This window comes from Salmo trutta, chromosome 23 (assembly GCF_901001165.1).
Source record: "Salmo trutta chromosome 23, fSalTru1.1, whole genome shotgun sequence".
NCBI lineage: Eukaryota > Metazoa > Chordata > Actinopteri > Salmoniformes > Salmonidae > Salmo > Salmo trutta.
Window position 1 is genome coordinate 17,086,726 of NC_042979.1, and position 13,853 is coordinate 17,100,578.

Sequence of the window (13,853 nt, forward strand, 5' to 3'; positions counted from 1 at the left end):
AAGGATGATTTATGGTCAGTGTATGGATACAAAGTAACCTCAACTTGCAGGTGTATCATTCAGTGTTTGAGTGAAACAATTTAACACATATTGCTTTGGAGCTACTGCATCCTGTTCCCAGCCTTCCCCCTCCCATAATTTATTTTGTGGGGTCAACAAAAATACAGTATCACAATTCAATTTACTCAAGATATACGTTTAGCCTATCATATTATCTGTAAGGGATGTTGGGTAGGCTATGTCTGTGTTGTTTTGTCATGGATTGTGGCAAGCTACAGATGAGTGATTGCCTTAAGTTGCAGACACGATTAGTTGTCACTGAAGTTGTGGCATTGATCCATCATGGCCCAGGGCTGTTCGAGGCAAAGAGGTAACATGTTCCATATGCCACAGTGAGAGAGGGGTCACACAGTACAAGTCTCCCTCCGCAACAAACCAAGTAGGGTAAAAGCTGGGGTGGGCAGTGACTGATGTATAGCCCTACACTGAGCCCTAAGGCAAGGAATCTGCCATTGGAAACATGGGTATTCCATTCTTGCACTAAAAGATGAATGTATGGTGGGTTAGGTCATTTCATTTATTCATGCAAGCATGGAACGTGATTGCTGATATCAACCAACAAGTCTCCTGCAAGATAACTTACATACTTAAATGGATAATTCATAACTCACCTTAAAATACATGAGTTTATCATTTATCCAAGAGATAATGTCCTCCCTATAATCATTGGGTTGACGTTCACCTAACAGCACGTTTGAGGTGTGTAACTCACTGTCATCTGAATCCAGCAAACACACAGCTCAAACCAAATCTGTCACCCGATTTTAAAAATCAATTATATATGGCCACCATCTAGTGGCCTATCATTGAACTGCAGATAGCCCTTCACAGCTTTGGGTTTTGTGGCTACTGGCTAGCATATGCTGATCATATTAAATGGCACATCCAGTCCATAAGCACTAAAAGCATCCCACATTATGGTTTTAGAGTATATTATAAAATTGTGTACACTGGTCTTACTTACTTAGGCCCAATCGCTTCTTTGGAAGCATAGGCCATCGACCACTCCTCTCCTTAGTATCTGCATGAAGGTCCCGCCTCCAGGTGTTTCTTGGGCACCCTCTTTTTCTTCTCCCTTGGGTTCCAGGATAGAGCTTGACTGGTGATGGAACGTGGCTTTCAGGGTTGTGGACGATCCATCCACATCTTTTCCTCTGGATCTCCTCATCCACCAGAAGTACACGGGTGTACCTCAGTGATAGTGAAAACAAGTGCAAAGAGAAAAGTCAAACGGATCAACATGCAGAAAATGAGGAGACAAATTCAGTAGGGTCTTTTGAATTTATTTAAAAAAAAATATTTCACCTGATTCCAGGTCAGCAGTTACATTAAATGTTAGCTTCTTCCAGTCCCCACCCCCCAAATACCACCCTCAGTCCCATATTGCAATCAACAAGCCTAAAACTACTTACACTGAATCCTTGATTTGATGACTGACACTTACAGGAAGATACTATAACAGCTCAAAAAAGGGTATAAGAAAGTTACAATAAACTTGCATGCACATCGAGGATAAAAAGTAAACATTTGCTTTTGAAAATATAAAAAGGAACTATTATATTTGACCAGGGCCTAGAAATAAACTAAAAGTTATATATATATATGTGTGTGTGTATATATATATATATATATATTTGTTATTTTGTGTTTTGCCTCTAAAAGACATTCTTAGAAAAACCTGATAGGGCCTGTACTGGAGAACATTGGTATAGGCAGAGAAATGCATACAAGATCATTTGGGGAATTTTGCAGTTAAGTGCAACCTGGTATGTGGGACAAGCCACAAAATTACACAAATATTTATTTCCACCATAGCCTAAAATAATGCATATGACCAAATGTATAATGTATCAACTTATTAACAGTAAAGAAAATCCCAAGTGGTTTCAATGTTGAAGTTAATTTCAACAAATTCCAGAAAAAAACTGACCACAAATTGTACTTCATGAAATAATCATATGCATTCTTACAGGAGTGGAATAAATTGTCATGATATTCTCTTATGAATAATTAACCGTTTGTTCACTAAGAAAAAAAATAAAAGACGAGTTGAATGAAAACTAAACTGAAGTCATAAGAGGCTGTGGCATCTAGTCACAATAAAACAAGGGACCTAGAGGTAACAAATTACATTCAGAAATCAATACGCTACACTTCAGAGGAAGACTCATTGTTTACAATATTGTCCTGCTTTCATTGTCCAAACTTGACATCAACAGAGGAAAGGATCAGGGGATACGGCACTGCTCTGTTTGGAATAAAGCACCAACAGATGGCGGGTGTGCTCTGCAATACTCATGTTCCTACGCCCCTGTACTAAAAATGTACACAGGTCAGCTATGTACAGTTTTGGCCATCCCATCTTACATAAAGCAGTGATGTACACAATATCACTGACATGGTGGAGCACAATCATTCATGGCACCATACATACATTCATCAGTGAGGATGGTAGACCAAGCAAGAGGCATGCCAGAAAATGCATGTACAGGAGGCCATCACGCCTAGTGGTTGTCATGTTATGAGTAATGAAACAAACTGTTGAATTAATTATTTTACGGTAATTTCTTCTGCCCAAAAGCCTAAATTCTTTAAATTAAAATCTTCTTCAATAACCTCTCAGACCAGTTACCATCGAGCAGACATTTTTGCTAAAACTTTACATACTGCCAGGGGGAAAAAAAAGAAGAGACCATGTCAGTTATCATACAAAGAATAACAGCAATCAAATTCCACTATTAAATGAAAATCTTCAGATCATTCAATTTGACTGTATATGCTGCTGAGGACACCCAACATGATTGTTCAGAATAATCTGAAATGTACCCCTCAGAGGCAAACAAGGTTCAGTATTTGTCGAAAGTCAAATGATTGGAGAAACAACCCAATACAGACATGAGCCTATTTCAAAAGAGGGCCCTCCTCATCACGAGGGTGAAAAATACTTGTGAAGCTGGATGAGAAGTGTTGATTATTTTTCAGTGAAAGTAATTGAATAGATTGTTTATGTAGCAGGGCTGAAGCTAGGTGGTGGACATGGGGTTCTGCGCTGTCTTGATATCTATGCAACAACTCCTTCACATTGAGATGCATGTTGATGATTGTATTAGGAGAAAAAAAAGACATCTGGCATTCATCCAAGAGTGTATTACAAAACGCTTGTTTTATGTTTGGTCGATTTTGAACACATCCCTTTAAAAGTAAGTGGAAACAAAAAGAACCCTGTCAAGTCACCTATAATTCCCCATGTTTTTGTTTTTTCTGACATGGCATTACATTTTGTTGTTTTTTTCCACATTAAATGTTTTAGAAGGGGGAAACCACTATGACTGCATACAATGTTTCTTTTTTTTATACACAGGATAAAAATAAAAAGGAATAGTTCCCAGCGAGTGTTGGGCGGCGCTTTTCAGTCAGAGTCGCTGCTGTCAGTACTGGACCCACTGGAGCTGCTGCTGCCCGAGTCTGAAGAACTACTGCTGCCGCTGAGATGGGAAGCACCGGTACCGGACCCAGCGCCCTTCTCTGGAAAGAGAGAGTAAGAGGATCATGCATGAGACGTGGCTAAACGTATTACATATCTATGTAAATGAGGTGCAAATGCCAAAGATAAATACTTTCTCAGATGGGTATCATAGCGCATACAAATATTTTACTCATGTTTAAAATGGACTTGCATTTTTTTTAATGATTGATAAAGCGAACACACAAATATTATCACTGTTGAATTATCACTGTGAATCATTGTAAGGTTTGTTTGTGTGTCAATTAATTCTGTAAAGGATGGGGTGCCAATTGGCAGTTTGACAAAAGAAAATCCATTCATTCATACACACACGGTCACACAAGTGTTGAAGAGACAGGAGATGAAACGACAGGACCCCCCCCCCCACACACAATTACATTGTTACAGTAGCCATACAACTGTCCAACTCAATAAATATTAGGGATGGGCATTTTAAATAATTTCCATTTTCAAATAATATCATTACATTTTTTCTGAAATCCAGATAGTCGAAATGGATGTAAAAAAAAAAAAAATGTTTCAACTTCGGAACTGGCTTGTTGCGCAGCCTGCGCGACTTGGGAGGTGCCGCTCTGCTTGGTTGCAGCAGCGCGGGGGATAAGCATGGGATGGTGTGTTTGACATGGGAGGGAGTAGCCATACAGACTCACGCTAGTTAGACAAACTTGTAAATGCCATAAGTTATCTATGATCCCATCTGGTAGTGCCCGTCTTGACTGCATCAAATCAATGTAAAGATGCTAGCTAAGACAACCAGCTACCTAGACTAATTGATGCCATTTGCTGCACTTTCCATCGTTGTCTACCACAACCCCATTAAGATTAAACAGCCTACCTGATCATTGTAGCCTACTCCTTCTCATTTAGCCAACCTAATTCCATAATTTAAATTCCATTTTGCTTTGATTAGTCAGATATCTCACATGTTGCTTGCTACACATGGATCCTCTAACTGTATTACACTTTGACTGGACGACAATAAACGTGTGAAACCAGTGTAGGCTACGGTATATCTTTTTATGGGGTGCACATCAAAATCTACATTCATATAGATTTTTTTATTTTTTTTTATGTGTATTTTATGTATACTTTCACAAGTATTCAGGTTATTTTGAAGTACAGACGGTATGATTTTCAATACCGTCCAAACGTATTTATTGTTATTAACAAAAATTCAAAATTCAATGAAGTTATAAGTTAGCCATCTAAGATGTGCCAATTACATTTTCTCCAGCCTAGGGCTCCATCTATGCATTTGGTTAACTAACTTGCTAGCTATAACATTAGGTGGCTAGCTTGCAATATCAAGCTTCTTGTTAACAGCAGAGACAATCCCCTTCTGGATCAAGTGTGAGTAAGTAGCCTTTTGAGATAGTTGTATAACTTTGAGCTGGGCTGTTAGTCTTTAAATTTAGTTTATGTTTTCTTGTGTTTGTTAGTACTTAGCTAGCGTCTGCTACTGGATAGTTTATTTCTTTTAAAGAAATAGCTGCAATGTGTGCACTGCCAGTAATACAGGTTAACCCGGTATGGTACAGGAAAAGTATGGACATCTGGATACTTCCCAACCCGAACTCGAATACTAACGTCTGTTCATATTTTCGAATAACTGTGCCCATCCCTAATAAATATATGATATAGTATATATAGATTTATAACCATAAAAGATCAGATGACTAACTTCCTGGACCACAGGATACCAACAAAGAATGGGTGAACTAGGTTAAAATGGGAAGCAAGACAGGGTCCACGTGCCACCGTCCTTACTCTACGCAACTCCTGCTGTCCCTTACGCTATGGTACCTTTTTTGGATGTTTTCTTTTTGTCGGTTTTGTTCTTGTTGTTACTGTTCAGCTGGCCGCTGACATCCTGTAGCCTCTTTTCTAACTCTTTCTTCTTTTCCTGAGCCAGCTCCTCCTTGGATCTCGCTCCCTTGCCCCCAGCGGCCGCTGCAGGAGACACACAGCGGCACGCTGTGAGCACCATGGCCTTCCTGCCCGGACCCCCGCCGATGTGGTGACAGCTAGCTAGCTACTTCACAGCTATGGCCTAGCGCCTAATGCCTAAAGCCTACAACCTGGAGGACTACAGAGGGCAGGCAGCAGGTTCAAAGCACAGGTGAGACTTTACACTCTTGGACTTGAACAAACTTCCATCTCACTTGCTAAATTTGCTGTTAAGCGAGGACTGTACAGGACTTATCTGTCACATGTTATGACACACTGCCTGACTCCACTGCGCTGGGTCCGAGTAGGAGCCGATATTAGCAACACAACAGCAAACCCTGTTCAGGCCCATAACATTTTATACAGGAGGTCCATGTATACAGCATAGATCATCTACATCCAGAATGGCATGAATTTGGCAAACAGTACCTTGTGTTCAGTTAGGCTACATGTACACAAGGCAATCATTTTTTGTTATTTCGTTGACCTAAGCAGCCACTGACCAAAAACCAAAAGGTTGGAAGAAAATTCATTTTTAGGAGTTCAGAAAGTTGGGGACCACCTGTATATCAAAAATAGCAGTCAACCGGAAGACATGCAATGAGGTAGAGGGAAGGAACATAATCTAGCTTAGAAAAAAATACCAAAAAGGGAAAGAAAATCTATCTAGTACTTAAAGAGATGCGAGTAAAAGCTGCTACACACTTCACGCAAACTACGCAAATGTAGCGATGGAGCATAATTTTCTATGTAGTTCTACGTATTTTTGTGCGGCTCAAACTTTGGAACGGAACGTATACGACGCTCCGTCGCTCTGTTTGCGTAGGGTCCTTAACAGTAAAGCAAGAGAAGGTAGGAGAAAATACTTAGTAGAGGGAGTAGTAGTAGTAACAGGCTGAAGGACAGTGAAGGTATCAGTGAGGTTCAAGCAGGTTCAATGCATGAGGTCTTCCATCTCAGGACTTACGTTGGGGTTTCCGCTGTTTCTTCTGTAAACAGGACTTGACGTATCGCTCGAGTTCGCGTAGGGTGGAGGGCTTGAGCGTCTCAAAGTCAATCTCGATCTCGTCTGGATTGGAGTCTCGCAGCGAGGGCTCTCGGGACTGGATGATGTGCACTACCCGACCAAGCTTCTCCCCTGGGAGCCTGTTGATGTCAAGGCTGAGCTGGCGCTTCTCGTCGTACGCCATGGGCAGAGATTCCTCGTCAGATTCGTAGCCCCGGCCCCCCTTCTTTGGTTGCCTGGAAGATCAAGAAGCCAGAGTAGCAATGACAAATAGTCAAGGCTTTCATGGTGTTTTTTATTATGAGAGGCTGAGCAGAGCCCTAATACGTCAGAGAAAGGGAGGCCTTACCTGGAGCCAGTCACTGTGCTGTTGGCTTTCCTGGAGGGCTTCTTCTGCTGGCCCTGCTTGGCAGGCTGCCCAGGCTTGGCCTTCTTCTCATCCGTCTTGGTTTTGCTATGCTTGTTGTCCTTGTCTTTCTTCTTCTTGTCTTTTTCTTTCTTTTCTTTCTTCTTCTTCGGTTTGCTCACAGGGCCCTGAGAGAGCGCGGCAAGCTGTTCGTGGACGGCCTTTAGCTGGGGAGAGGTGGGGTGGAGGAGTTAGTGGTCTGCCGTAAGGGTATGCTAGCACTTCAAGCCCTGAGGGACTAGAAAAGGGGTAGGTATGAGTTTCCCAGAAAGAAATGCTCCACTTTTTACCACTTGAGTGAATCACACAAAATTGCTTAAGTTCCTATTTCGAAAGGAAACTAGGTTATATAAAATGTGGCATTACTTTAGGGAAAGCCATGTACACTAAACAAATCACTACATAGTAAATTAACCTCCAGTGTTTCCCTTAGGATTTTTTCAGCAGCGGTGGCAAGGGTAATGACTGTGAGAATGTCACTTCTGGTGACTTAAAAAAATACATTCTACACCAAAATGCATCAAAATTATATGTTAACACCATCTGAAATATAACTGATGCGCATTACTGCACTGTAGGGAAATGAGGAGCAAGCGGTGGCTGTGCGTTCGTGGCTCCCATTCACGCCACAGCTCGCTCTGTTACAAATATACATTGTAACTTGTCACTCATCTCAAAGGGATAATGTGAGATTTTGGCAATTAAACTACCTTCAACTTCCTTCAAACTGCAAGCAGAACCATAAAAAAATTGTATAAATGAGGTCATCTGAATCTGGGTAAGTAGAAAATTGACAAAATCTCGCACTCTACCTTTAAAAGCGCATACACACACATTATTTTTTTATGTATTTTTTGGAAGTGGCGGCCAAGTTTAGCAGCGCCGGCTCGCTGCTGCTAAATAGATATAGGGGAAACACTGCATTGTGACACATACAATGACTTTAAACATGGGAAACACTTTACATCAACTTTGACATATTGATTGCTTATCTACTTCTCAACTTACAGAAAAATAGTACTCTATGCTATAACTTTTTAACAATGGATTTTTACTATCTAGTATTTATTTTTGTACTACCAATTCTAAATGGAACTAGGTAAGCAATCTGAGCAGTTTTTATCCCTTTGGTGCATAAAATGAGCAAAAATGAAGAGAGCAGTTTTAAGATCAAGCAAAAACCCATCCAAAACACCAGTAAACCAGAAAGGAACCCTCTAACAAGAGAGAGGGAAACAAGTTGCATACTCCTTTCATTGCCTCAATTTAAGTTGGAAACAACCTTCAGGCAATCGAGAGAGAGCGAGAGAAATAAGAATATGTCTACTTGGTCAGCCAGCAAACATACCAGAGAGAAAACACACACATTCAACATTTACACAACCATATAAACTCACACACATCTGCCATTTAGTGTCGCATCACCTGTAACTCGCCACTCCCTCCCCACTATTAACCCTCGACCGCTTGCTCAACTAATGCAAAAAAAATAAAAGTGAAATAGCGGCATTGATAATAAACTGAGATCAATAAGAGGTTAGTGGGGAGGGGACCGGGAAGTGAAAAGCAAATCACCTGAAAATGCTTGGTGCACCCGTTTTTTCCCCCCTGCCCGCTACCATTGGGGCGCTCCACAGAGATACACTGGTAAGAGAGCCAAAGGGAAATGAGGGGACAAAGATAGAAAACTCAAAAAAAAGGAGATCAGAACCATTTTAAAACACCATGTTATGACAAGAGCTATTGTGTGGTACCATTATGCAAAAACGACATTGTGATGTTTTCAAAAAGAAGGCTTTTGTTTAGGTAGTGCATGCAAGCCATCTGTACCAGTAGGTGCATGGAAATGCACAATTTAAAGCGGTAGAGGGTTACATTTAAGTGCTATCAATAGGGAGATGACGAATCAGTGGAGAAAGCAGTGGTATGCATGGCTGAGGGGAGAGTGGGAGGGGTTAGACTGGATGTAAGGTGGCAGCCCCTCCATCTCTGTCTCAGCATTTTGGAATGGATAAGATGGCTGTGATGTGAGAAGGTGGGAGGAAGGCCCTCCCTGAGCACTTCAGGTTAGAGGAGTAGTCGGACGGACCTCGGATCTGAAACCCACCTGTTCCGCACCCACCTGTTCCTGCAGCTCGGCGAGCCGGGTGGCCCGCTCCTCCTCTGAGTCAGAGCTGTCCGAGCTGGAGGAGTCACCACTGCTTGAGTTGTCGCCTTTACTGACCAACCCGCCTGCACCGGGGCTCAGCTCCACCGGCTCATCAGGCATCTTAGCAAAACGCATCTCAAACACATCCTGACAAAGACACACAGGCAATTATGGCGAAAAGAAGAGTGACAGAAAGAGACACATTAGCGATAAACCAACCAATTCAATTTTACATACATTTTTCAAATGGGATCCAGAGAAATATTTAAAATCCCAAACATACCTGGAGTTTTCTGGCCATGGCAACAACCTCATGATCTGGAGGGTTATACTTGTAACAATTTGAGAACATTACTCGAACATCCGCTGCAAACATCTGTGCATCTGGATACTCCCGGACGTCTATCTTTTTCTGAAAATCAACAGCAAGTGTTATCCAAACAGCGCATGGTTGAGCAACCACACAAGCCAACACAAAGGTAATGATTAACTGTAAAAGTGAATTCTTTGTTCTGTGGTGCGTACTTTGACAGTGCTGAGGTCCATGGGGTGCTTGATGATCTCGTGGTAGTCATGTAGCTCCAGAGCTTCAGCATCTACAGGCTTGTAGAAGGGCCAGGCGTAAGCTGCATGTTTCTTCGACAGCATCTCCTTCAGGATACTGTCGCAGTACTTGAGCTGCTCACTCATTCTGCACCGCTTGCTGCTGTGCTGGCCCAACTCCCCTTCCACCAGGTCTTTCTTGGGAGCTTTGATGGGACGGCCTGTACTCTCCCGTCTGGACATCACCTTGCCCTGCTTGCCCTCTGAGACGGGGCTGGGCGACTCACTCCGGCTAGCTGTGATTGCAGATGTCGTGGGGGTGGTGGTGTCTGCTTTCCTCTTTACCCCTTTCTTCTAGATGCACAACAAACACAAACACAAAAAGGCACACCCTCACAGGTGAGGTTCCATTCAAAAGACTAAATAAACATTTGTATGCCTGATGAAAACTGTACGGTGACTTACTTTGACAAGAGGTTGTGATGGTGAGACGACCGGTAACATTGGAGCATTGGGCGAGCTCTGGACAGCTGGGACGTTGGGGGTGATGGCAGTCATTGGAGAAGAGCCAATCACAGGTGTTGTAGAGCCAGATAGGGACGATGGTGACTCGCCTCCATCCAGACCACCTGCAGCAGGTGCAATGATTAGAGTGGTTAACTCACAGTACATGGAGTATTTTATTGTCAATATGCACCCATTTTCTCTACATTTTTGATAAGATATCTATGGATCTATCCAATATTATAGGGGTCTATAGTTTCAGGAACAGATGAACAGTGGCTTATTACCTATGTTTTTGCTTTTCTTGGGTTTGGGTGCGGGAGGCAGAAGCTCCACCTCCTCCTGGGGCATCATGGCAACTTTCTGCAGGAAGATCTTCTCCAAGGCCTGTGCCATCAGGACAATGTCATCTGTAGGCTGTTGGGCAAAGTAAAAACAGGAAGTGAGAAACATGAGTGGGAAATACAAAGAGGAAACTTGAGATCAATTTAAAAACGTAGAGCTTTGGGACTAGCCCTGGGAGAATCTGGAAACATATTAGACTATAATGTTAAATCCAGAATAAATTGACCCCTAGGAGACACCGTCTGTATTTACTCTCTACGAGCACTCACCTTGTTATATATGTAACAGTTGGTGAACATGGTATTGAAGTCCTGCATGCATTCACTTGCACTCCAATAGTAGTTATGCTCCAGTCTCTTTTTGATGGTTCCCATGTCCATAGGTTGCTTTATGACCTTATGGTAATCCTGATAAACAGAAAATGCAAAACATTGTCAGCACTGTCATGTGCACAGTGATCTATCTACAGGCATTGGCTCTCTGACAATTATAACACCCATTCCCAATATCTACAGTCTACTCACCATAAGACCCAATTTGATGGCATCAACTGGCACGTAGAAAGGCCAGGCAAAGTTGTGCTTCCACAATGTCTTGACCATTACATTCTGCATGTATTGTAGTTGGTTGGTTTTACGACCTGGTTTGGTGGGATTGGTCACCTCCGGGGGTGGGGGGTTGACTCCCTGAAGAGGGGCCGGGGTTGCTGAGTTGACAGCAGACATGCTTGTGATGGGAAGGGGGTGGTATTCTAGCAGTCTCTGTTAACTCTCAGATGGACAGGGCAGGAGACGGACACCTTCTCAGTGGGTAGTGTAGTTCTGTTCTTTCTGCTCTTTAGTGGCCTGGGGGGAACTGCAGGTCATTGCAGGGCCTGATCTTTTGACCTATGAAAAACAGAGCAGTGTGATGGCCATGAGTCATCCGCATAAGTGTGGCAGCCAAAATTCCACGAAATAGGTATAATACCTCAAACCTGAAATAACATGAAAGGAAGCAATTCTGATAAGAAAGTAGGGCCTTTTCATCACACAATAAAAAAAAATGTCCAATATTGTAATAGGCAAATGTGTCCCTGGAGAGATGTGTTGTCATCTTCAGGTTTGAGGCACATTGTCAAGACCCCAATCTGCAACCTGCACCTCATGTAGCTTGGTCTTGGTGTTGCATTTTCCTTTGACAATATAATTGTATTTGGCACGTGGGGACAGGTACAGCTTACAGTGATCATGCAAATGTACAGGAAGCAAAGCTACAATATTATAACACTAAATAATAAATAAAAACTGTCTAAATAACCTGCTAGCAATTCAATAAACCACAGCAACCACAATCTATTTCACCCCATACATAACAAAGCAACCTGCAAAACTGACTGACTACAGCACAGCTGATCTAGCAACAAGTACCACCCTGAGTAAAGTAATTGCTGTGATAACGTTATTGCAATCTGTACTAAGGACACTTCAAGAATGACAACTCCACAGACATTGTTCTGTATCTCTTTCAATGACTAGTAGTAGCTACTAGCGTTACACAAAACATAGCTATATTTGACCGTGAAAAAAATGTAACTGGCCAGCTAGCGCGTAGAAGCCAATGATGTGTACATATAAATCAGTGGTAGTAACGTTAGGTAGCTAGTAGCTGACGTAAGGGCGGCGCTGCCTCCCGCGTAAACAATCACATAAACTAGTTTATTAACGTTAGCTAGCCAAATGGCTAGTTACATATAAAAGCCATCACTAGCTGTATAGCTTTTATTCGTTTCGTTGAAAGCGCTGCAATACTGTATGTAACTGCACGGCATCGTATGGCAAAAATTTGGAATGTGTTATCTAGCTATCTGCTCAACAAAACGCGTGTAACTTAGCTAACTAGCAAGCTATACTAGCCAGCATCACGCGCGGGGGAAGTGCAAAGCGAGCTTGGAACACTTTTGGAACAATTCGCGCGGACTCCTTTACACTCCGTGGTTCGAGTGTCCAGACTAGTGCCGTAAAGCTAGCTAGCGTAGCTATTATTCACTACAGTATACATATGTGACTACCTAGTTAAATACGAATACACCAAAACCAAATAGGTGGTATTACGGGCTCCATTGCAACATTCTCCAAAAAGATGGCGGGCATATGTTATCCTTTAGGTATTACTAGGTAGCTAACGTTAACAGCCGATTTAACTTCACACCCAACCACAACCTAGCTAACTACGAACAGTTTCATGAAATATATTTTATAACTAAATAACCCTCCTTGTTTTATCTGTGGTTTCTGCAAGAGCTTGTAGCTATCACAACTGCGTAGCTAGCTAATTTGCCCACACTAATATATTGTTAAACGTTTCGCGCCCATATTGCCAAAATATTTAACCCAATAGACAAGTAATTTGTTATGCTTTGTTGTATTGTTGCAATGCGCTGTCAGACGTAGCTTTGCTGAAAATCATCGGACGTTAGCTAGCTTGCTTAGTTTACGCTAACAAGCGTTTCAGCACCCCCTTTCTCATTACACTGAAGTATGAATGTTACATGTTTCGCTAAAGAAACGCTATTATCATAATAATTATGGTGAAATATAAATATTTTAATGCATTACTTTCTTGAGGCCTCCGATGGGTTTGCGTGTAGCTGGCAGCCCGTGTTGCTCTTGCTTTATTTGAGCAAGGCCGAGCAGCATGAAGATGAGGTTGCGCATGCGCACTGGTGCACGGTTTGTGATCAATTTACTGGCGCTGAAGACTACTCTCCCCAACATGCGTGTTGTTCAGTGTATATACTGCATACTACTATCACATATTTTTGAGTATACTGAAAACCGAAGTATGCAGAGGCCACGCTAAATAAATGCATGGGCTGCAATAATGTGCAATACAAATAAACAGCTGGAATGGCTTTATCTTCAGCTAGCAATGTATGCCATGGATGGATGACTTTACCATGTATTATGGATATTTCACAAATCTTTTTAACTTTATATTCACCTGTAAACATTCAAAGGAAACATAGGGGAGTGCTGACACCTTCCCCCCGCTGTTTCTCCTGGTTCTGTCTGCTGTGTTTTACAGAGAACCAAAACCTCTCAGGGCAGGGCGTCTCCGGCTCTGCACTCCTACCTGGCAGGTTGGTCTAGGACACCCCAGCCTTATAATCACTCGATCGGTCTGTCTTGAGCACACTCATTCCTGTCCCTGATTCTGCTCAGCCCGTGCCCTCTCTTTCGAGCTGCCCTCCACTGCACATAGTGATAATAACTATGTGGTTAAGTTTGTATAACTATTCATACACGTCTGTATTGTTGATGTGTCTTGACATGTGTAATTAGGTTTCTCAGTCCAAAACCTAAAGTTTACAAACGTGACTCCAATC

General features: G+C 42.2%; 1 protein-coding gene across 7 annotated transcripts; it reads right to left on the minus strand.

The window, feature by feature from the left end:
- Positions 1-1,322: 1,322 nt before the first annotated feature.
- Positions 1,323-13,198, minus strand: LOC115159496 (bromodomain-containing protein 3). 7 transcript variants are annotated; one of them, XM_029709275.1, is made up of 13 exons: positions 13,084-13,198; positions 11,011-11,373; positions 10,756-10,893; positions 10,429-10,558; positions 10,103-10,266; positions 9,620-9,991; positions 9,378-9,506; positions 9,068-9,241; positions 8,521-8,589; positions 6,889-7,112; positions 6,501-6,775; positions 5,390-5,536; positions 1,323-3,585 (listed from the first exon to the last, which is right to left on the minus strand). In XM_029709275.1, exons 2-13 carry the CDS (start codon positions 11,209-11,211, stop codon positions 3,470-3,472), a joined length of 2,139 nt encoding a protein of 712 aa, XP_029565135.1. In that variant the 5' UTR covers positions 11,212-11,373; positions 13,084-13,198; the 3' UTR covers positions 1,323-3,469. The 7 variants fall into 7 exon arrangements, with proteins under 7 accessions (XP_029565135.1, XP_029565134.1, XP_029565133.1 ...); XM_029709274.1 differs by having other exon boundaries at positions 9,053-9,241; positions 9,620-9,988; positions 13,084-13,197; XM_029709273.1 differs by having other exon boundaries at positions 9,053-9,241; positions 13,084-13,197.
- Positions 13,199-13,853: the final 655 nt, after the last annotated feature.

What these genes read in the sequence shown, in the direction of transcription:
- LOC115159496 (XM_029709273.1), bottom strand. Translation starts at nt 11,211, where the DNA reads ATGTCTGCTGTCAACTCAGCAACCCCGGCCCCTCTTCAGGGAGTCAAC. An exon ending in CAAGAAAAGCAAAAACATAG is followed by an intron (nt 10,267 to 10,428) that starts GTAATAAGCCAC and finishes CACCTGCTGCAG; the next exon opens with GTGGTCTGGATGGAGGCGAG. An exon ending in AGCACAGTGACTGGCTCCAG is followed by an intron (nt 6,776 to 6,888) that starts GTAAGGCCTCCC and finishes TTGATCTTCCAG; the next exon opens with GCAACCAAAGAAGGGGGGCC.